The 23,710-nt window shown below is 41.2% G+C and overlaps 2 protein-coding genes across 7 annotated transcripts in view; one reads left to right on the plus strand and one right to left on the minus strand.

Annotated features, from left to right (window-relative positions):
* Nucleotides 1-267: 267 nt before the first annotated feature.
* Nucleotides 268-2,867, minus strand: LOC135500722 (protein SPEC3-like). Its single transcript, XM_064792353.1, has 4 exons — nucleotides 2,542-2,867; nucleotides 1,949-2,228; nucleotides 1,397-1,579; nucleotides 268-1,116 (listed from the first exon to the last, which is right to left on the minus strand). The coding sequence occupies exons 2-4, from the start codon at nucleotides 2,163-2,165 to the stop codon at nucleotides 785-787; spliced, it is 732 nt and encodes a 243-aa protein (XP_064648423.1). The 5' UTR covers nucleotides 2,166-2,228; nucleotides 2,542-2,867; the 3' UTR covers nucleotides 268-784.
* Nucleotides 2,868-5,824: 2,957 nt separating this feature from the next.
* The window catches only part of LOC135500835 (mucin-17-like), a 104,529-nt gene continuing 86,643 nt past the window's right edge, over nucleotides 5,825-23,710 (plus strand). For 5 of the 6 annotated variants that reach the window (XM_064792493.1, XM_064792498.1, XM_064792496.1 and 2 more), the window contains exons 1-34: nucleotides 5,825-5,978; nucleotides 7,302-7,466; nucleotides 7,929-7,984; nucleotides 8,353-8,457; nucleotides 8,811-8,999; nucleotides 9,261-9,457; nucleotides 9,713-9,842; nucleotides 10,271-10,453; nucleotides 10,952-11,136; nucleotides 11,393-11,567; nucleotides 11,797-12,034; nucleotides 12,619-12,772; nucleotides 13,032-13,187; nucleotides 13,468-13,644; nucleotides 13,895-14,077; nucleotides 14,261-14,501; nucleotides 14,750-15,020; nucleotides 15,519-15,732; nucleotides 15,957-16,057; nucleotides 16,601-16,763; nucleotides 17,064-17,304; nucleotides 17,561-17,772; nucleotides 18,326-18,569; nucleotides 19,103-19,261; nucleotides 19,481-19,574; nucleotides 19,826-19,998; nucleotides 20,452-20,553; nucleotides 20,989-21,111; nucleotides 21,428-21,535; nucleotides 21,865-21,888; nucleotides 22,261-22,395; nucleotides 22,647-22,694; nucleotides 22,919-23,208; nucleotides 23,341-23,521. In XM_064792493.1, the coding sequence (XP_064648563.1) occupies nucleotides 5,896-5,978; nucleotides 7,302-7,466; nucleotides 7,929-7,984; nucleotides 8,353-8,457; nucleotides 8,811-8,999; nucleotides 9,261-9,457; nucleotides 9,713-9,842; nucleotides 10,271-10,453; nucleotides 10,952-11,136; nucleotides 11,393-11,567; nucleotides 11,797-12,034; nucleotides 12,619-12,772; nucleotides 13,032-13,187; nucleotides 13,468-13,644; nucleotides 13,895-14,077; nucleotides 14,261-14,501; nucleotides 14,750-15,020; nucleotides 15,519-15,732; nucleotides 15,957-16,057; nucleotides 16,601-16,763; nucleotides 17,064-17,304; nucleotides 17,561-17,772; nucleotides 18,326-18,569; nucleotides 19,103-19,261; nucleotides 19,481-19,574; nucleotides 19,826-19,998; nucleotides 20,452-20,553; nucleotides 20,989-21,111; nucleotides 21,428-21,535; nucleotides 21,865-21,888; nucleotides 22,261-22,395; nucleotides 22,647-22,694; nucleotides 22,919-23,208; nucleotides 23,341-23,521 (5,500 nt within the window). In that variant the 5' untranslated portion in view covers nucleotides 5,825-5,895. The remainder of the gene's footprint in view (nucleotides 5,979-7,301; nucleotides 7,467-7,928; nucleotides 7,985-8,352; nucleotides 8,458-8,810; nucleotides 9,000-9,260; nucleotides 9,458-9,712; nucleotides 9,843-10,270; nucleotides 10,454-10,951; nucleotides 11,137-11,392; nucleotides 11,568-11,796; nucleotides 12,035-12,618; nucleotides 12,773-13,031; nucleotides 13,188-13,467; nucleotides 13,645-13,894; nucleotides 14,078-14,260; nucleotides 14,502-14,749; nucleotides 15,021-15,518; nucleotides 15,733-15,956; nucleotides 16,058-16,600; nucleotides 16,764-17,063; nucleotides 17,305-17,560; nucleotides 17,773-18,325; nucleotides 18,570-19,102; nucleotides 19,262-19,480; nucleotides 19,575-19,825; nucleotides 19,999-20,451; nucleotides 20,554-20,988; nucleotides 21,112-21,427; nucleotides 21,536-21,864; nucleotides 21,889-22,260; nucleotides 22,396-22,646; nucleotides 22,695-22,918; nucleotides 23,209-23,340; nucleotides 23,522-23,710) is intronic. The other variant, XM_064792499.1, reaches the window with a different exon arrangement.

Raw genomic sequence — 23,710 nt, forward strand, 5'->3', positions numbered from 1 at the left:
GATGCCTGGGAACACATCCGTTGGGCGCAGACATACCGAAAGGACATGTTTCATGGCGTAAAATGTCACATTGTAGCGGCAAGGAAGCCACGAATCATAAACATCTATAGTGTAAAATATCATGACATTTGCGCCGGATCGGGCATATTCAAAGGCAGTGCACTTCTTTCTATTCTTCTGGCCATTTTGATATCCATTTCATCATATTGAAGTGGAACAGTATCGGAATCTCATAGGATTATTCAAATAGACCAGTCAACACATCCGTGCCTTCAGATGATTGTATTGTATTCACGATGCATAATTAGTATCATACCAAGGAGGTTACGAATTAAACTTAATTCATAATACCTTCGTCACATCTGCAGCCATTACCAATGTACATTATATTATATATATGCCAGTAGGAGCTCTGTATCTGAGATAACATCAGGAGGTTGACCACATATTTACATGTATGTTGGACTCGATCCTTTAATTTGTCAATCACATTAAAATTTAACGATCATTTAATAGCATTTCTCGTCTTGTAACACCCTTTTCCATGCAAGTAGAGGTGAACTCTAGATGTCGCTTAATACGATGTAGTCCAATTTGCGTTGAACTGACTCCATAGTATGTATCAAAGTGTTTCTGTCACAGCCATATCATTTAATAGTCGCATTAATTGCCCTTTGCCAAGGCCATATACACGACATTTTAAAACACAAAAATATTTATAAAAATAGTATGTACACTAAACGTATTAATCCCAATGAAAAGTGTCCGAGTGATGATTTCACGATCATATACTGGCCGTTGACACAGACCGACCTGTTGGCGGTCGGTAAGTGTCGGGTAAGATCGGAGACGGCGGAACATCATTCGGCTCCAAGTAGGGAAATGGTGACGGTGGCACCCCACTATCACTGTCTCTGTCAGTTTTTAATGTCTGGCTACCACCCGGTGCAAAAGAGACCCGCTTCCCGTTGCTGCTGACCGAAGATGACGTTGAGGGCCTTGTTTCGGATGGGTCAATGAACAAGTGTGGTCGCAGGCTTTGTTTCCGGCGATACGGTAGCTCTGTTGGTCCGTCGTCTTCATAATCACTTTCTTGTTCGGTCTCATAGCGCAATCCTGCAAAGGTTAAAGAATCACATGTTTCACCACATTTCATTTGTTGGCTCCTTCTTACATTTTTGGGTACCCGAAAAAGCTGGCTCAATTAGAAACACTGGACCGGACTGATGGGTTAACAGTCTGTTAATCCATCTGTAATGTTGGTGTTGCCGCGACATAGGACGCGCGTGAAAGGAAGCGAATGCAGGGAGACTACCGATAAAGAAACAGCCCTTCTGACGACCAAATCAGGGGAGAGTTATCGGCGGTGAATGATGATATACGCACAACGACTTACTTGCATGATAGACGTATTTGACTCCCCAAATGACACTCCACACCCAGCCGATGATAATGGGCGCCAGAGCCACTTGAAGAAGAGCGATAAGAAGAGCAAAGAATACTGCAAAACACTTGTCCCCTCCCGTCCAGCGGTGTGTGTCGGCGCAGCAACACACCGCAAAAACCATCACAAATGTCCCTGGAAAAAGTAGCCAATTTTTAATGTCGCATACACAGAATAATTGTCGACGTCGTTATCATTTTTGATAAAAAGTTAGTCTGAAAATATTATTTGTGGAAATAAGGCGAGGCCCTGGCGATTTTATTTCAGGTCACCACCTTTCTTTGCCGTTGCCGGTTTAGGAGAATCGACCCCCACGAAAATCTGTTTTGTGGGGGTCGTTGTTATCAAAGATATGGCCTGTTAACCCTCTGATTAGACAATAGAACAAAGGGAATTTAGGCCTCCGGACATTATTTTAAGGCAATACACCGTGTACAGGACTAGGCTTGAATTATTTCAACTGCGAGGTGAGGGGGAAAAACGTTAATAGACACATATCAATACCTGAGCCTGGTAGAACACAGTTCATCACAAAGCACGCCTGAGCGATGTTGAGAGGTACTGGAGGGTAAAGAAATCGGTACTCGTCTTCTTCCTGCTTTTCCTCACGGGGTATTTCTATCCTAATCGTCGGCGTTGCTGGAGTCTGTGGTGTAGCAGGCGTCATCGGAGCCGCTGGGGATACCCGGTTTCCATGACTAGGCCCCGGACGAGCCGACATATTGTGTGAATAAGATTAGGCACGTGAATATTATTTCTGGTTGATTTTTACTCACATTTTGCTCTGAAATTAGACAAAATACTAAAAAAGCACGAATGACGTATTAGCTGACGAGCGGCGAAACCTTCCAAAAATCACTTCCGTGTTTTGGCGTCACCAACTGATTTTGAGGTACAATGTATCACCTTAATATCATGTTGAAAATCCCGATGGATTCCTAGTTAAGATCTTACCCAGTTTCGTGTACATCTCCATGTACATTCTTTACTAGATTCTTAAGATATTCTCTTTTTGTGAGCGGGGCATTTGCCCGATGACTCTCTTCTAGCTACGGGCCTGATTTTAGTAAGTAAACACTTCCACACTACCCACCTACCTTTGATAATCAAACAACATCAAGTATTCCATTGTTTCTTTCGATAATCCATATATGCTTGAAATAAAAGGTCCACTTAACGTAAATTTGGGTTGTTGCGACGTTTAAGAAAGATTCATGTAAGCAGTCGAAATAAATTCCAGTCCGTCCAAATATGACGTTTATGATATGAAGAACCATATACACCGAAAAAGTTGTCGGAATGGGTTTCCTATACACTAAGAGATATTTCTTGAAAAGGTCATTAAACCTGATATATCTCCCAAACATTAGCTTTACATATAAGTCTTCAATACATATCGTGACAACCATGCGTTGCCAAATAAATAGAACATAATGGCAATTCATAGTGCGCACTTTCTATCTTTCTATTTCGGCTTGAGATATCAGCACAGTTGTGTGATTTATTGTCAAACATAATAACTCGTCACGAATGATGACAAATTCTAATCTTTTATATTACATCGAAAGGTGAATCGTTTCGGGTCATGCATCAAAGCTGAATTGCCGTGCAGATTGAAAGATATTATGACGACCGCTGACATACCATGGGTGCGCAGCCTTTTGTAGAGGGTATTATTTTCAACAAATAAAGAGAGAGTATCTAATTTGCCATCTTAATATGAGTCATGCTTTGTCGATATATTTGACAGTGAATTTTGACAGTCATTTTGGGTACACTGGATGTCTAACACAAAAACTACAGGTAGTTTAGAATTCCAATTCATCCATTGTTAGCTATATCAGGCTTGCTTTCTGACTGTGTGACAAGGGAAAAATGTCGATAAGATCATTCTTAGATTTTTAGTTATCATCTCATTCGGTGCCAGTTATCAAAGTAACATGAAGGTGGAGGAACATTTCCACAGCCCACAAAAAAGGTTTATGAATACGCACTGCTCTGACTGTAATCGGAAAAGGTAGACAATCTCAAACGTTCGAGAATGAAAAAAAAGTCGAGATTGAAAAAAATATTCCAGAATGAAAAAAGTCTCTTCCAGCCAAGACTTTGCAACAGCAGGCGCTCTGGCCTAGGTTCAAAAATATCCCTGGACGCCCGCAGGATGATCTGGAGGCAGATGCAGGTCTCGATTATGCTAGCCTCACCCAGTTATTGATTCAGGAGCAGTGTGTTGCCATCAAGCGCGCACTGTTCACGACGTCATGTTCCGACTCTCTACTTTGTTTTTTTTCTTGATTGTAATTAACTGACCGGTCTTCGATCGGTGAATCTAGAGTATATATATTTGCCATTACCTTAAAGGGGCAACTTGGGCGTAGTAGTTACCTGGCCAGGAGGATTTAATGACCTTGCTTGTCACATTGCGCCGCCACCAGTAGTATCACACAGCTGAGTTCTAATAATGATTTTGGACGGTTTTGCGAGACAGTTTTCGACATGCATGTGAATTTCAGGCAGGCCTATGGTTACACCCCGTTTTAGTGCATTCTTTATTACAGTTCAATGACTTTTCAATTATGCTGTCTGGAAAAGTCACGGTCCTGCTGGAAGCCATTTTTGTAGGAAAAACCAACATATCTCATGCCACAGTTGTCCTTTAAAACATAGTTGGGATTATTATGTAAACTCGGCGAGAGACTTGGACCCTGTAGGATGGTGAGGTGATTATAAGTTCACAGTGAGATGAATTAGTGACCCTTTAATTTTGCAACAACTTTTTGTTTTATAAACAAGCGATCATGTCGCATATGTTTCTCAGAAACTTGCCGACATATGTCGCCACTTGTAACAGCTTGCGGTCAAAATGGCCGTTCTAATTGCGAGAAATACAATTTAGATAATCGTTTCTATGGTACTGTCCTTTTGATGAATGTTCAAAATTCGATGATTGGTCTTAAATGTAGCTGTGATTAGATTGATAAAATATAGCAATTATCATAATATCTGCCATAATCGTTATGATAAGTGAGGCAATGATATCTACGAGGAAGGTTTGGGGGCGATTTACCACAGAATCGGAGTGTTGGGGCGGGCGCTCGTTTTGTCACATTATTTCGGATTTTTCGTATAATTTAAAGACTGACATCTGCAAATGGGATGTTTGGGCAGTTTTAGATGGGGAGAAATTTCCAACAACCCTCCTTTGGCTATTCACATAATGGCCTTATGTTCGAATGTTCGAAGCGTCAAAATATTGTGACGGATGATAAAATGGCGTTTTTCTAGTTGTGTACAAAGTACAAACTGAGCTTACCACGATTCTTGGGAAAAGGTGGAAAACAATACAAAGACATATGATAATGTTATAATCCATTTTACAGTTATTTTGCCAATGAACATTTTAACAGTTTTTAGGCGACCAGCATTTTCTTTTTCGAAGTTTAATTCTGACAAACTTCATTTAAATGGTTCTTTTTCGAGAAATAATGATTAATAAGTTAATCCCGGTTTGTTAGTGTCATGTCCGTCCATCAATATTAATGCGTCATTTCTCTATTCACCCTAACCAGGGATAGTCCAGGCCATTGTTGAGCCGCAACGTGTTTTGCAAAAACACGCAAACCTAAGCAAAATTTCGGTTTCGGTCGATACGAGATTCGTTATCAATTGTCATTGAAACAAACAGGTTGAAAGCTGTCGCTGGTGAAATCTGCGCCGAGGCAAGTTGTTCATTTCTTTCAGAAACAATACGCGTTCAATAATAGGCACCACGTTTAACTTGCATATTGGACAGGTGAAGAAGGAGAAAATGTCCCCCTGGCAAAAAATCTCTGACCCTGTTGTAGTCTGTCGGGTTGCTACAGCTCTACTGTAGAGAGGCCATGACTGTCTTCAATACCCCAGAGATTTGAAGCGCATGATACAAACCCGTTTTCCCCGAAATAAGTCATTTGGGGAAACGCTAAACGGCCTCATCAAATCGCCAAAGCATCCTCTGTACATGGAAACTAAGATCATGGCGTCTTTAAAGTAAATACTGTTTTTGAACACGATAGACCAACTCATAGCCATGGAAACGGCCAGCGTCTGAAGAACTAGTTTTTTTATTTGGGGGGAGGGGGTTAAAAGTGGCGACCTGTATCCTCCACTGGCTAGTGAGACTTAAGCTCCACCTGTGTCCAGGTTGAAGTGACCGCAGCACCTGTTTAATCGAACTTGCAACATGTGCCAAAATCAATGCGTCAAATCAGCAATAGATATGGTAATTAGCCACCAGCTGATGTCGCTAATATAGTCAGTCGCCCGGCCCAGCCCAGCGTTAGTGTTTCAGGGGACAGAGAAGAGTCCCTAAGAGTGCGAAAATTCTTAACACCAACCCCAAACCAATACGACGAAAATAGATATTGCGGCAATTCTCTTACAAGAAGTGACGGTTTTGACACCCCCGAAATATGGGAGGTCCAACAGGAATAGGCCTTTTAGGCCTAGTCTTGGCTGTATTCATAATTGCCCAATTCGGAAAAACGACCTACGCGTGAGTACAAATCGAACATTATAGGTTTTAATTTTCCATCGAAATTTACCTGCTTCATTTTTTCGCCAAAACTAATTTTGTTATTTTTCAGAAAGAAAATAATCTGATTGCGTATTGGAATCCTTTTAGTATTCATATATGAAAACAAAAGTGTCGCCTGAAAAAAATATCTAGGCTGACAAAATTATATGAGTTGCAGGCATCTTTATGCCTGCAATTTGAGACATGTCCTGAGATGGTATTAAAAAAACGGTGGCTCCTCAGCAAAATGATATCTGGAGTCTATGCGATTACGCTTAAGAAAGACTATTATTTCACCGACATGAGACCCTTCCTGGTTTTTGAGACGAAATTCGGTAGATATATATCCCAGGGCGGCCTAAGTGAACAAGCGATAATCCCTCTGGAAGCTACATGTAGGGGACCCAATATACATTCGCATCAGGGCCTAGACTCGGTACAAATTGTCGAATGAAAGGCGCTGAAGCTCAAGGTGAACAGCATCACCTTTCTTCCATAATTGTTACCAGTATTTTATGCGGCGGGTTGCCCAAGAACAGGGAGTTTTTGCAAAGTACACATAGTGCCAACGCGAACGCCTGTTCTATCGTTCGTCGCCTGGGTTGGATAGGCGTTTATGCGGCTTTGTAAAAACTCTCTAATTTTAAATGTTCGCAAAACGCCCGTGCAAGTCGATACAGTGATAGGCCTTACCAGGTCCTACTTTCTACTCGCATGATATTTCCCTGCCACTCATGAAGAGAACAGGAAAGATGAGTCCTATGACTTATGTCGAAGAAGTGTGTTTTTTATAATTTCTGTCACGTACATTTACGCTAGGCGTTTCTGTACAAAAAGGAAGTAAAATCATTTGCTAGGCCCCCTATGGTAGGGAATACAGACCCGCGCAAGAGTTTGAATCGAAACAGCGGGTGGATTATTTAATGTGACATAAACGAAACAGCGGGTACTCGTATTTTTAGAGCAGTACATCACCACTGTGTGTGTGTGTAGGCGGCGGCTGTTGTCTATGCGTTACACATTTCAAGGTTGCGCTGTGCAAAATAATCTTGTCATGCAGAAATTATATTTCGCTTTTTATTTCGAACATAACCTCTTCTGGATCCTTGAAAAAGTGCTCACACTGTACTATCAAAGAATTTTTCAAGAATACTGAGAACACCTTCCCCAAAAAAGAGTAATATTGCCCTTGATGAACGTCCGAGCTTCGGTGTGTTTTCATTGAACAAAAACTATCATCTCGTCTCAATTCCCTTGCTGAAATGAAATACTTAAAAAGGATATGGCTTTTCTTTTCCGCAGAGCGGTGAAGCAAGTATGTCCAGAGGAGAAAGCGAATTCCACAGTCCTCGATAAATGCGATGACGTAACCTACTTCAACAGGATCTCGGCCGGTTTCAAATTGAAGGACAAGTTTACTCCAACGGAAAGAAAGGCAAATACTGGCCCACAAGATTGCACATACGTGTAAGTAGCGCTGTATTGATAAAAAATACGTAACTGTAGGGAAATTAATAAAACGTCAACACCGTTGTTCCCATTGAAGATACTTTACTGTTGCCTCTCTTTGAATTTATCACAGATTCCTTTTCATGAAGATACAAGCGGGATTTTCTTAGTTGAATTACACTTGTTACTATAGTCCTTCCAAAATTAAACCCTTTTATTTCTCATTTTCTTCCGTTTTCACGCCCAGAGACTGCTCATTACTATCAACTTCGGCATTCAGACTTCGAATATTATTCCTCTGGTTGCTTCTTGACCGTAGCCCAGACCAATCTAATTAAAAGATAAAGACCTACGCATTCGTACCTCCGTCAAATAAGAGGAACCTCCCACGCGAAACGAGACTCTTCAGTTTTGTAGGCATTCTATTCTATTAATCGCTTAAAAATGATTCTCATTTTCTTTCGATACTTCTAAATGCAGAGTCATGGACGAAACCAAATGCTGCTCTGGCTGGGGAGGCAAAGGTTGCAAGACAGGTAAGTCAAATAATCTACTCTTATCGCTAATATGCCAACACAAATAGCATTGTCAAAGGATTTGCAGTCGATCGAGTCACCTGAAGACTTTGAAAAGAGGAACCAGCCATTCAACGGCGTAGCAGGAGCCAACTAACTGGACGCTCTACAGGATATCTAGTTACATAATGTCACTTATAAGCGATGTTGCGATTTCACCGACTGATTTAAAGAGATGGCCCATGAGGCGCCTACCCCTATTCGTCGGGGAGCAACTGATTCTCAGGGCGCCTCTCCCCAGGAAGCAAAGAACAGTTTGGTTTTTTGCCGTCAGTTGTCCGGAAAACGCATATTTGGCTGTTTAAAGACCTGTATCTTTTCTTTCTTAGCTATATGCAAAGCCCCTTGCGAAAACGGCGGTCTTTGCCTTAAACCGGACCAATGTTCCTGCCCGGATAAATACGTCGGAAAATCTTGTGCTGATGAAGTTGCAGGTACGTCTTATGGTCAAATACGCCAGTAGTAAAATATCCTTTATATCCATGTTTTTTCTTCAGTTTACTTACATCATTAGCACAGTTACATAACATCCAGATGGTTCGAAACAGCACAGTGCGCCTTGTGACGTTCGCTCGCAAACAGCAGTGAAACCAGACCTTCTTTGATCGGTCTGCAGACTAAAACAGCCCGGATTGAGACTAAAGAGCATTCGTACTAACGGTACCGGCCATATCGAACAGCCCAAACTGAAACTCCACTTGAGAGAATTGTTTAACACTCTGGCCTGTTGAACAGCTTCAGAGTTGGGACCGCGTCTAAAAACCTTACTTTACACACTTACTTACAGCTGTCAATGATCAATCGAAATATTGCTACCAGAGCGAAAATTGTGACGGAAAAAGAAAGGATGGATATCCCGGCCTTTCCGCGAAAGACGACTGCTGCAAGAGTAAATCGGGAAGTTGGGGCCTTGCAAAGGGTTCTGATGCCAGCAACTGCAAGCCATGTGGTGAAGTGAAGATTGGCGACAAACTATGTGAGTAAATTTATGTAAAACAGCACCTTTCCCAAATCGTTGAAGGGGACCTAGTAATCTTGTAGCGTTGTGTGTCAGGATGGTTTAACTCGGAAGGCATGGTTCCACTATGCGAGCTAATGAAAGCAGCGTAAACAGCACGTGTAAAGACGTATCTTTAGCATGAGACTAAGCTTTATGGACCGAACGCGTTACATATTTCTAATCTTATTTCGAATGTTTATTATTGACACTTGAATAATTGATACGTTTTTTTTTTAGACCTGACAACATCGCAGATCGCGAAAATCCCCTTTTCCACTTGCGCCTCATTTGGCATAAACAACTTCCGGAGTTTTGACGGTCTCAGATTTGCCTACAAAGCACGGTGTATCTTCACGATGTTGAAAGATCCGCAATCAACATTTTATGTAAAGATTGAGTTCACGACTTGTTGGACCCCTATGTCGTGTAAAAAGGTATTTACCTACAGCACTTGCAAATCTAACTGATCACTTCTGGACCAATAAAATCCACGAAAATATAATGTTAAGTATATGTGTACACGCATAGTATGTAATATTCCCAAATGAAAATCGAATATGAATATGAAAGGTGAAATTCAGTGCAGGTTATAATTCATTTGGTTAACACATTCACAATTATCTCGCCCGACCAATACACACATCCATCCGACCGGACTTAAACTGATTCCGTTTCTGTCTGCTTTCTAGATCGTCTACGTAAAAACAAGAAACGGCTTGTTCGTAATCATTGGAAAAAAGGTGACCTACACGAACGATGCCAACTCCAAGAAATATGAAACAACCATGGATAAGGATGAGACCTTCCCACCCAAAAGCCGTAAGCAATATTGCCAAGGGTCCAACTCTATATTTACGCAGTCGAAGTTGGGGAGGGAGTTGTTGGGATATATAACATTTTCTCGGGAAAGGTGACTTAATACATTGCTGCGTAAGACCAGCTCGTCAGACGTCGCAGATTGAACGTGACATCTTGGTGAAGCGGCATATTCTTTTTAGATTTTGAAATCAAAATTTCAAATTTCAAATAGGAATTCCTATTTAATTCATTATAATATGTACGGATCTGGTATAGATTTCGTGCGTTTGTGTAGACTGAAATGCAAGTAGCCTGCAATGCATGGTGCATAACTGCTCTACGGTCCTGTTATGTTTCTACATGTAGTTACAGGCAAGACAATAGAGTCTTGTAAACGATGAACACGAACGATCCACGCCTTGTCAAATTATAGATCCTTTTTTTTTCAGTCGCTACCCCAGAGAAAGTCTATCAAAGCAAGGCAGGCGACTACTATCTTGACGCGCTGGGAGGCTTATTGCTCCTCAAGTGGAATACGAAGGGACACAACATCTTTATCACCGTGAAGAAAAGTATGTTAGATACCACTAAACTGGAAGGTATCTGCGGAAACTTTGACAAAGATCCTAAAAGTAAGTTTCTATATGGCGTTTTATCAAGTTGTTGTGTTATTCACTACGTATTTTCCGGTGTATCAATCCGCACACTGTTGCGCTGGTCATAGATTTCGTAGCGGGGCTATCAAGGACAAATAAAATAACTATGAAACACGCATTGCTTTATTCATGGTGACATTTGCATATGGCAATATGCAATGAAACCCGGGTAACACAAATTCAGTTCGATAAAAAGCGAGTAAACAGAAAAAGATGACGCAAAGGTAAAAACGTGTTGAATCCGATTCTTGGGGCATTCTGAACATCGCTGTTTCTGGGACATCTTACACCGCCCATTTGGAACCCGACCACCAGAATCTGCGCCAGAAAATTTATGGTTATGCACAGTAAACCTACTTAATGGGGAATGGCATGTATACTTTGGCTGTATTACGGCCTTGCTACTGCGAGGAAATGTCCGACGGATTTTTAATTTCGTTATCCTTTCATACACGACTGACAACTACGTTTCAGATGATTTCGTAGCTGACGGGCAGAGCTTAACTGTACCGGAGTTCTTCATCCACTATAAAGACACCTCTCAGCAGTGCCCAGACGGTGGAAGCACTATGGCCTGCAAGAATGTAAAGCACAAGATAGCGGCCACTGAAGCCTGTTCCGCATTCAAGACGAAATTCGCTTATTGTGGCACTAAATACGTAAGTGTGAGGCCGAGGCTACATTGGAACCACAGGGTAGAGTGTCATTTTTAACGAAGGTTATCTTGATTATAACCAGGGTTACACACCGCCGGCTCATTTCACACAATAGTTCGAACGTCTGTAGAAAAATAGGCTTTTGCCAATGTTAGTAGAAAGAAAAAGAACAACGCGTGCGAGAATTCATTGCATCGTTTGAGAGATGATGATATTTCAAAATTGTGATTTTTAATTGTAACCCATTGTATGATTTCAGGAAGACCCGAACGACTGGTTTGACGATTGCGTCAACGCCCACTGTCAGCTGCAAAACACCCCTGGGGTAACTGAAACAGATTTGGTTGAGGCAGTTTGTGACTTGGCGACCTGTCTTTCAGTAACGTGCGCCGAAGTCGGTATGGTCGGCGAATGGCGGTCGCAGAGGTTCTGCCGTGAGTATATGAAAGAAATTTCACGACCATGAGCATAATTTCAAACCTTTTTTCTTGTTTAGAAGCTGTCGTAGATCGGGGACACTGGAGCATATATACATGATATGCATGCACAAATATTAGAATTAACTAATATTCCGTGTAGAAAATGTCTTAATAAGTTCCAAATACGATGCAGTTTAAACGTGAATGTGTATTAACGATACATGTATACTGTCTACTCATTTAGCCAAAACGTGCCCTGCTGGCTTAGTGTTCAAGGAAGCAGCCAGCTCCTGCGATGTAATGTTCTGCGGTCAGGTTCCAATGCCAAAAGAGAATTGCAATGAGAAGCGTCCAGATTGTGTTTGTCCTGATGGGAAACTGATATACAAGAATAAGTGCATAGCCCCAATGAAATGTCCATGCATCTACAGAGACAAAGAGTACAACGAGGGCGAAAAAGTCTATCAGGGCTGCCGGTTGTGGTAAGTTGTCTTCTTTATATTGTTACGAAAATGTTCGCTTATCTTGGTGATTTATAATTTATCCGTCGACTTTAGAAGTCAATTTAGCATTATTTTATGAAATCTGACGTTTTTTTTCCACAATCATTGCCAAACTGGCAATCTCGCTCAATATCTATGATTGGTAAACTCCGCGATATCTCAATCGATCGACTTATCTCGATTAATGGAGATGTTAGCTGGATTGATCGAGATAATCACCTCGGGCGATCGACTTATTTATCTCAATCGCCCGAGATAATATCTCGATCGATCACTGAAGTAATAAATCCATCAATCGAGATATTTCAGGAAATAAATCATGGGATGTCTTTTCCCAGCCACCCGTAGTGGTGCCATCGAGTTCTGGGCAAATTCATTTACACACTTTTAAATCTGATTTCACACTTCGTAGCAAAAAGCATAAGGGATACTGGTGTCTTTAAAAAACCGTCGCTGAATAATTTCACTAATCGTTAGGCTTGAGTAATCTGCCTATTATTTCAATTCAACCTTGCCAGAAAGATAACAAGATACCACGCATTTTTTCCTTCTGTTTTCAACAGTGTGTGCGGTGGCACTCCGAAAACTGGAACAAGGTGGACATGTCCAAACATACAGTGCCCCCAGAACTGCTTAATTTTCGGCAGCTCAGTCATACCATTCATTGGTCATAGATACGAAGTCGACGTCGGGACATGTCCCATGACGGTTTTGACGGTAAGTGAAGTTCACCCCTAAAGTTATGAAGGCATGTGAGTTGAGTTTTGAAAGACCAACTGTTTGAATTATGTCTCTTTAAGAGATCATGTCAGAAAGCAAAAGCTATCATCAATTATATGCAGAGGTCATATTTTGTGCATTATTTTAAAAACCACCCTGTATTTCTGTCGCATCACGCATGCCAGTCTCATTAGTCAACACGGTCGCAATATGAGCCGGCTACATCAGCTCCATCTTCTTAATCGCTTTTTTACAGCCAAGGCCAGCTTATGCCCAAGACGAAAGAGCGAACATGACTGTTGTAATGCAGCGGGAGGATTGTGAGACCGGTAAATGCCTAATTACGTTAAAAATCAAAGTTGGCGGTATCGTCCTGACTTTGACACCCACTGGCGGAAAAGGGGATGCTTCGGTAAGTACAAGTCCCAAGATATTGTGGTCAAGTATTCCCTCTAAAATTTATTTATACTCTCGATCATTTGCTACCGTATTGCCACCGTGTTTCGTAAACAATTACCCATCATCGAGAAGAAGTTTTTTCATCAATACAGATTGCCGGCATGTACTCGAAGCTATGCAAGAAGTTTTGTGTGTTTTTAAAGCTGAAAATTGGACACTCCTCGTGACTGGGTTTGATCGGAAGGCTGATAAATATATCGTTTCGCAAAATTCACTTCCATTTTCATTTTCAGATCATTCATCAAGGCACAAAAACAATCAGTGAAATGCCCTATAAAGATGATACTTTCCACATCCGGAAACCAACTAATTTGTACTACGTCGTCGAAGTACTTAAAACCTTGACCATCGAGTTTAACGGCGCCTACAGGACAATCTACTTTAGGATTGCACCATATTTACAAAGCAAGGTCAGTATATGTGCCCCATTTTAGTAAAAAATCTCCCATAGCCCCTGAAACTCAGAATTTCAATGCCCAAAGACATCATTTGATCATTGCCTTGTACCTTCGTGACAGATCTAAATACACCAGGCGTCTACTTGGTCGAGTTGATAGATTTGAGGAGGAATGATGTCGATAGAAGTAAAGTCTAAACCGGAGCCTTCTTAGTGTTGAACCGATTTTTTAACTGTGTTTTGATGCGTTTTTTTTCTTAAAGATGGTTGGACTTTGCAGCATCGTTGACAGCCAAGGTAATATATTTTCCACGGCTGCTGGAGTGTCGGTCAACAAGGCCAGATTCATTGCGGGGAGTGCTGCTGATAAAGACTCCGCAGAGAGTGAAGTGGCATGCAGCAAGCCTTCCTGGGAACCCAAGGAGGAGCCGTGTGCATCGAATCTAGTAAGTTTGATTAGTTTCATTACCAACTTTACTTCAAATGCAAAACCTTCCCAAGTTATCTGAAAATGCACCTAAAAACTGCATGTTTTGTTTCACGGAGGCATTTGGATGATGACCAACTGTGGTGCATTGTGACACATAATATGATACCGGTAAGTGTTTGAGCTCCCAATTTTTTTCCAGGCTCGAAAGGCAGATGTGGAAAAAGCCTGTAGTCCTATTCTCGACCCAGATGGCGCATTTGCCGCGTGTCTGGGCACGAAGGTTAACCTCGAATCGCAGTACAAAATATGCATAGCGGAAATGTGTCGTAATAAGGAGTTTGACTCAACAAAAACCATGTGCGCAGCCTACCACATTGCTGGAAGAAAATGCAGCTTGGAGGGAATAAGTGTTGATTGGACACTTGCCGTGTCTCAATGCCGTAAGTTAAGTTTTATCTATGTCTTCAATAACGTACATAAATACATACCTTGCACTTTAATTTGTCATTTGTTGCTCTTTGTAGACCGTATGGGTTGCAAAACATGCCAATGGCATAATCCTAAGACAACACGCGAAAACACCATCAACAAGAAACAAAGACGCCCCCAGTAAAAGGAGCTATATATTTCTAGCTTGAGCGCTAAGAAGCGCATCTATCTCAAGCTTACTTAAAGCCTTACATTTTAGGAACCATCTTTGACTGCGTCAACACCGTTTACGTCGAGTGTTCCGAAAATTGTCACTCGGCTTGTGCGGATGTTCAAGCTCGAGTCAAGTGTTCCCCATACGAGTGCATTCCCGGTTGTCGATGCCCGAAAGATCAACTCATGGCAACAGATTCAAACGGTAATGAGGGCAGAGTTTGTGTGCCAAGAAACAAATGCAAGTGCAGGAACCCCTACAGAGAGCGTGCAGTGCTGAACCCGGGAGATGAAATCAAGATGAGCTGTATAACTTGGTAAGTGCAGTTGTTGCATAATTTCCTACTGCCATCCTAGGCTTCAGACAGTAAGAGATATGGGTGAAGGTGTAAGTAAAGTGAATGATTTTGCTTGAAACCTCATGTTCATTACACGAGGCTATTTTGTCCAGAATTGACGTAAACACTCGCTATATCTGGGAATACAGGCAGAAGCTAGGGGTAAGGGAAGTGGGTCTGGTTTGACTCGGTGGCAAAAATCCTCTTTATGATATCCCGAGTAGTGGCACCTATTGGTGATTTCTTAAAACGCAATGTGACCAATGTGGTTTCATCTTTTTTTTCCGTTTGAAGAGGTTCCACTCATAAGGCATGAGACTCAAAGAAGTCTTCCCTGTTCATGTCGATGGTTGGAAATATGGTGGGAACGGTGGGCGGGTGCTCGAACGCCCTCCAGCGTGTCTGGTTGGTGGTACCATAGCTTGCACATCCAGTCACAGGTTGCTGACTCTTTTCTTTTCATATCTTTTCACTTAGTGAATGCTCGAATGCTTTACTAATGTGCCGAAACCACAACGATACGCAATGTACGGAAAACGTTCGATGTCCAACTGGAAAAGTACATTTCAAAGACCCTTCTAAAATACCTCCACAGATGAAGTGTGGAAGAAATTTCCCGATACCTGCAATAAGAGCAAACAAACCACTCTGTGTTTGCCCAGCTGGAAAGTTCCGAGCCTATTCAACAGATGTAAGTACATGTTCATCCTCAGCCTTAAAGTAGTAGCTCAGCGATGAAAGTCGACTTAACTTTGCCATAGGCCGCGGGGTCAGATTTCCTACCAACAGTGGTGACCAATCTATTTAGGGAAACAAACAGTTCATCGAATAAAAATCGAATATTAGGTTTTCAGGTCCTTCAGATTGATGCAATGATAGTTCAAAACGTTGCTCCAACTTTTTTTTTATTTCCAGGGGAGCAGATTCAATTGTGTTGACGAGACCGACTGTCCATGTTACACACCAATTTTCATGGCACCAAATACGGAGGTCAACATTGGCGGTTGTGCACTTTTGTGAGTTCATCTTCCATTTTCTCGCCATACAACCATTGCATTGTTTGCTACAGGGTTATGTTTCTTAGAGCTCGAACATTAGGGAAATAGCCCTACATGATTTTGAACAAGCCACATTTGAAGTTTGATCGATTTCCTTGTATTCGAGTCGTATGAGAGGATAATCATTTCTAGCCCAAGACTCGATAGTCGATAGAGAAGAAGTTCTCGCTGACTCGTTCAGGTTATTGAGAGGAGAGGAAGTCATCTCTCCCAATTACCCCTGTGTGCGAAGGCTTAGACCTAGGATTTTTTGCACTTACATATCCGTGGATGAATCAAAGAATAAGGAGAACAGGGCGTCTCTCAACTTGGCTGTGTGGTAGGGGGCGATTATCTAATAAGCATTCCTAGTAATGTGTCCCAGTAAGACGTTGCCATCTTCTCCATTCTGTACCAACATGACATGACTACTGGATTCATGGGAGGAAGGGGGGGGGGGTAATCCTTGGTTGCCAACTGGCGAAATGTTAAATATACATATTAGTCTACCTTTAATTACAGCAAATGCTCGAAAGGAAGTGTATCAAAGGTGAAGGACATCGATTGTTACAAGACCTGCTTTGCCTTCGGCGACCCGCATTACCTTACATTTGACGGGAGCTTGTATACCAGCCAACAACCATGTAAAATGCTCCTCGTAGAGTTAGCGCTTTTCCCCATAAAGGTGTGTATTAAGGATAGTGCACTAAGAACATAAATGTAGTAAAATATCAGACAACACCTTAAAATCATCAGACCTCCCACTCCTCCGAGATTAAGGTCTTGCACAATTTGTAAGGATGGGATTGGGCAGCAAGGTCGCTCCAAGACGGAGGCATTGGAGGTGTCTGCATTTGGTTGATCGACGTATATCATATATACAGTTTTTGTTGCTTAGATTTTGGGGATACCTTAACATTGACAAAAAACTTTTAGTCTTTTTTGTCATCCTATGCGTCAGTGTTTGTCCTCTTTATTTTTAAAGGTCTTCGTCAAAAATGAACAGTGCGGAACAACAGGCGTGACATGTACGAAAACAATTGAAATGATCGTTAATGATCTCACAATCGTGCTCAGCAGAGGCAGACCAATTACTGCTGGCGAGCTCACTCTCACAAATTTCGACAAAGTCCACCTCGATGACGATATCCTTATCAAGAAGGTTGGTCAGCGGTTGATTGTGATTGAAATAGAGAGCAAGGCAGTCAAGCTAGAATGGGACTTGGGTAAGAGCAGCATCAGTGGTGCTTCACACATACACACTTCACACACAATTTATAAGTACTAGATATGTATAGTATATATCTTTAAGTGGGTTTTGTCATTTTAGGAAACAAAATATAGTCTGCCCCAATTCTCATTAAATAAAAAAAAACTGTCTGACTATAACGCTCACTTTCTTTTGCCGAGATTTCACTTTATAACTCGCTGCTGGTTTTATTACCTTAATTCCATCATCAAAATTAATTATAAATTATCAAGGCACCAGTGTGTCCATCGGCCTGAGAGGGATGCATAAGAACAACATTTCTGGAGGAATATGTGGTAACTACGACGGTAACCCGGACAACGACTTCATGACAGAATCCGGTGCCTTGACTGAGAGTGCTGACACCTTTGTCTCCAGTTGGAGTGTCGAAAAATGCAAGCAAGACGTGAAGCCTCCAGCTGCCGATGTCAAGCCATGCACTGGGGTGAGTAATCAGCATGTGGTCGCAAATACATACAATATGTATGTAACTGAAATAATGTCAATGAAATTGGTGTACGTATTGAGATAGTAAAAGTTAAAAAAAGCACATTAGAAGAATGATTCAAAACCTAACAGGGACATGAATAATTTATTCATCAAGAACTAGCCTGTCAATTAGCCGCATTTTTGCAATAGCTCGAGGGTTATATGTCGTCAAGATCATGGCCAAGTCGTTCAAAATGCTTGTCTAGTCACTTACATAATAATGTCATAAACTTAACTTTGGCGTTAAGTCTACAGTGCTTAACTGAAGGTGACAGCACTAACCTAAAATTAACGCCCAACACATTGTAAGCTATCTCGTTGTCAGCATCCGACCTCTGGATAATATTTCTTGCAGGGGAACATGATGAATGTGGCAATTATAATGATAAATCTTCCCTACGCTCAATAACAATTGTGGCTGAGACAATAGGTCTTCTCGGGTTATAAAAGATAATTTTGTCGTGCCATAATAATTCTGTATTCTGAATTTGTTCCTCATCATCGCCTAGGTCGAGTTCAGGGAAGCCTGGGCGAAACAAAGTTGCGGTATTATCAAGGATGAAAATGGCCCATTCGCGGAATGCCTCAAGTTCACCACTGCCGCTGACGAATTCAAAGAGATTTGCGAATATGACGCCTGTCGATGTGACCGTGGAGGCGACTGCGAGTGTTTGTGTACAGCCTTGGCCGCGTTTGCTGTGATCTGCTCCAATGTCGGGAAGCCTGTGAAGTGGAGGACACCAACACTTTGCCGTTAGTATATATACTTATCACGGAGGGTAAAGGTATTGGTTTACCTAGTTACACAATAGAAACAAGGTGTTCCCATTACAGTGTTGGATGGGTAAAATCGAATAAAAATAATAAATGCGGGCCTTAATGCCCCTCAGAATGAACTAATCTTTTGTCCGTTTCTTTTGTGTCGTCATTTCCTCTCGCGGTATTTTTCTTGGCAAACCGATACCCTTACCCACCGTGCTTGTATAGTACCTTCACTCCCGGTATCCTACGCAATATGTGCATGAATCAAACGTTTTTTCAGTCACCCTCGACACGAGTTTGTGAGAAGTGGCTTGTTGCACAAATCATTTCGAGTCCGTCACACGACGAAAAATATTCTGATACGATTCTGATATAAGATCTTGTCAAATAAAATCTACTTTCCTGAATAATGGTTATAATATTCTTGTAAAGTTCTGGTTTATGTGGTTTAAGATTTCAACCAGAATTCTACCAGACTACAAAAGTTGTATAGATAACTGATGATCTTACATTCTGTTTTCCAGCCATTATGTGCGAAGGAGGTACTGTTTACAGACCTTGTGGACCCTACTGTCAGGAAACGTGCATGGACTTGAGCCTTGGACGTAACATTAGCGATGAATGTGCACACACACCAATGTGTTCGGAAGGTTGCTTCTGTCCAAAAGGAACCGTTCTGCAAGGTACTGTCAAAAGTGCTTAATATCTTTAACTCTCCCTTTAGCCAATATAACTGAAAGGGTCATAAGGGACGTCGGAGTGACGGAACAATAATACATCTTGCAATTAATATTTTGAAAAGTGCAAACAGAGTTTTTACATTATAACAGTGCCTATTCCCATCGTGTGAAAAATTAGGAACTCCGAATTTTATACATTTGTGTTGGTCTTGTCCTTTTCAGATAGTGTCTGTATTCCGAAGAGGGAGTGTCCATGTTACATTAAGGGCGTCCCATTCCATTCGGACACTTCAGCCACAATTGATTGTCAGAACTGGTATGTATTGATAATGTAGTGAGAATGGCATTGTGAAATGATACGTCCTCAACGTGTTGCTGGGAAAGCTGTAGCGTACCTTTCCAACGTTTTCACACCCAACGCTTCTAGCTAAAAAATGTTTAACGATTCTTTGCCCAAGAACGTATCAGTTGTGCACGGTGTAGGAAGGTGAGCACGTTGGACCGTGTCCGTTAAATCAAAAAAGGTTGAGGAGGCGTTTGAATTTCTGTTAATGATATTTATTTCAGTACTTGTGAGGAAGGCAAGTTGATTTGTGTCGGGGAGAAGTGTAAGGATGAAACGTGCGCTGCTGACATGTTTACTTGCAAGCGGGGCGGGAAGTGCATACCCATAACATGGAAATGCGATAATGCCAAAGACTGTGACGATGCCAGCGATGAGGAAGATTGCGAGCATCCAAGTAAGTCATCTTAACTCAATCAGTTTTGATCTGGTCAGCTAAGGATACACCCGTTCTCATTTTTAATCGCGTATCATGAAACCTAAAGCGCGAACGTTGTCAGGTCGAAAGTTGCGATAGCATCCATGTATGATTCTTAGTTAAGACGGATCTTCAGTTTCGGATGCATGTCCTTGTGAATTCCATGATTCCATGATTCCTGTAGGAGTCTAATGAATCTCATGTATGTACAGTGTGTACAAAACTGAACAAGAATTTGAATACGAATCTTATAAGAATCTTGTTGCAATTTGTCGACCTTGCTTCACATTGCCGAGCGATTACAGTACCCGCTTTGATCACCGTGGCATAGCGTCACACTTTTGGTCTTGTATCGCTTTGCTCGAACATGACATCAATATTTATAACTCTCTTTTAGCTGGTAAATTCTCTCGCTTTTGTCGCTATTTCCAGCATGCCCACCAGGTACCATACCATGCCCAGGCAACTGTCTCAAGTCTAGTATGATCTGCGATAACGAAAAGGACTGCGATGACGGAATTGACGAAATGCACTGTAAGTGAAATGAAAAATGGAGTTGTGCTTAATGTAGCTAAAGTTACCTCATCCTCGAGTTCATCGATGTGAGGCCGCTTTGTTGATAACTAAGAAATACTAACGAAACCAAGCCAAGACATTGTCTTTGCTTTGTTGCGCTATTCATTTCCACCGTTGATCGATTGCCTTCAAACTTGATAATTGGTGAACGTAAAAGGGTAAAATTCTACTGCAATTGGAAACAGTCGCAGTTTTGCCCCTTTCACAGGCTTAGTAGTCAGATACAACTTATGAGGCAATTACAATGTACTTCTTTCCAAATAATCCCATGCCTGTGAAAGCCTTTAAGTTTCCACGCAAATCACCGATTCCATACATTTCCAGTGGTTTCTAGCTGTTAGTTGATAAATTACTGTTATGTGTCGAATAATAATATTCTCTAATTGGATATAGGCAACTGTTCAGAACATTCATGGAAATGTAAAAAGAGTGGACATTGCATTCATTTCACTTTCAAATGCGATGGACAGTATGACTGTGGCGAAAACGATACCTCTGATGAGGTCAATTGCGGAAGTAAGTAGACATTGACTTATGTCCACAGTTAATAACTCTTATCATTTTTCTCATGCTTTTACTATACAAACATTTAAGGGACCAGAGAAGTTATTAGGAGCATTATCACCAACCAATCTGTAGGATGTGATAATACTGACAGTGATGTTAGCATTATGCAATTGGGAGGGGTAAAGTTGGACCTCGTGGGGTGCTCCCGGGCGGTGCGAAATGTTTGTGTTTGTGTTGAGTTGTGTGTGCTAAATTTCAAATAGCGTGTTCTTCTATCAGTTTCATTGAAAACATAATCTGACTTACCTTGTAATTTAATTGTTAGTTTGCAAAAAGAAAGACAAGTATCAATGTGGCAACGACAAATGTGTGGACTTCGCCAGAAGATGTGACGGCCACGACGACTGTGGTGATGCTTCGGACGAAATTGGATGTAAGTAAAATTAGGTGATATATCACTGTTGGAGCGCCTGGTTTGCATTAAGTAGGTTGTACGTTCGACTCCCAAGGCAGATTCATACTGACAATATTTTGAAGTTAAACGAGATTAAAACATTGACTTAATTTGAGTTTCGTACGAGCAGTGGGACTTCATTCCAATCTTTTCTGAAAACTACCGTGCCGTCTTAAAGCTGTAGACATTGAATGTTCTATTCAGAAAAAAGGAAGTGCACATCAATCTCTTTCCCTTGATTTTATCATATCATGATTAACTAGGTTATTAAATTATCTAACCCTTCAATATGTATGCGTATCTTGCAGGCACGACATCAACGATATCGACAAGTAAGTATACTGGTGGTTCGATGGCAGTGCGGACATGTCACTGGCAAAGAACAAGACCAAGATAAATCTCGATAGGATTCTCACACGATTCGTTTTAAAGGTCTTATTCAGTTTCATCAGTCATCATGCATGGACATTTTTGCAATATTATATTGATGTAAGATTCTGTTCTACAAAATGCTGCTTGGCAGAAACTTAGTATATTTTTCTTTTTTTTTCAAGCCTTGCACCATGATCCAAAATAACGGGTTAATGTCAGAGGTCAGTCTTTAAATGGGGTCAGACAGCGATAAAATATACTTCTTTCATGCATAAGGCCATTTTGAGATAATCTGTTATATATATATCACATCTTGATTTTTCCTATAATAGCCTCGATTTCGACAACTACTAACTGTACAGAGTATCAGTGCAAGACGGGTGAGTGCATTAAGAAGGAGAGGCTCTGCAATCACGAAAGAGATTGTCCCGGAGGAGAAGACGAATTCGGTTGCAGTACTACATCGAGTACGTATAACCCTGCCTTCACCCGTTATACTGTTGACTTCATTGTTAATGCATCATTACCTGTTGTTAGGGTGCACACTTGCCATGAGGGTTGGCATTTAGTCTCAATCAGTCGGCTAATCTGACCACAGTATTTCATATTGTAACACAAGCCTCGAACCTTTTACGAGAAATGCAAATCAAAGTCATTTGCACTTAGCAGAGCTACACCAATATGGTCAGTTTACATTATTTCAACCTTATATTTACAGCAACTACAACTGAATCGACTACAACTACATCATCAACCGTTACACCAAGTGAGTATTATATGGTAACCACATAAAATATGAACAACTACAACATAATTAGAACATTATTTTATCCGGAAATTTGACGTGGGTTGAAAAGGAGAATGACCATGAGGTATTTCAGAAATAGCAACTTAAGCCCCTTTATCGTGAACTTGCAACAAGTGCAGCAGCTCTTCGGGGTTGAAAAATACATTATGTTAATTTGATAATATTTTCCTATCAAATTTAAGCTACTCCTAAAGGATGCGAAAAAACTGAAGGGATGCAAAGCGACACCCAGATCCCCCAAGAAAATATAGAAAGCGATAGTGGTGACAAAGACACAAATAAGTTACGGCCAGACAACACTTCACCATTCAACCTAACCAAAGAAGACACGAATATCAAGGTTACTTTGACAAAAAAGCCAGAACCACCAGTCGAAGTCGAATCATTGACGCTGAAAAATAGCACAAATGTCGAGTCAGTGACGATCGAGGTGATGGATCCAGATACGAATACATTACGACCACTGAAACCAGTAAGTGTCACTCATCTTAATATCTTCAAATACTGGTATTGTTTTCAATCTATACTGCTTTGTTTATTCAGACGGACGAATATATTTATTAGATAGTCGTATTGACAACATTGCATTTTAATTTCAATTCAGGAAGAGGTCAGTGGCCCGAACAAGCCGGACGTCAATGGCACAATAAGGCTACCGCCCGGTGGCGAAATTAAATTCAACAATGTTACAACCAGCCAAATTAGCTTAACTGTGACCAAGAAAAACAAGACTGAACCGGCTTCAACAAAGATTGCCATCCGTGCCTGCTTCCACCCTGTCTCTAGTAAGTTTATTTCATTTGTAGGATTTCCTTCAGCTGTTTTCTTTCCTCGTTTTTACCAAGTGTTGCAATTTCTTGAATCAACTGAATGCATAGTGTTTAGTGCTTTTTTATTGGCCGGCATATGATTAAATTCATAGTGTCCATAGTGGCGATAAGATGTGGTTTGAAACCATATTATAGAAGTTTAGC

Source organism: Lineus longissimus, chromosome 16 (genome assembly GCF_910592395.1).
Source record: "Lineus longissimus chromosome 16, tnLinLong1.2, whole genome shotgun sequence".
NCBI classification, from domain to species: domain Eukaryota; kingdom Metazoa; phylum Nemertea; class Pilidiophora; order Heteronemertea; family Lineidae; genus Lineus; species Lineus longissimus.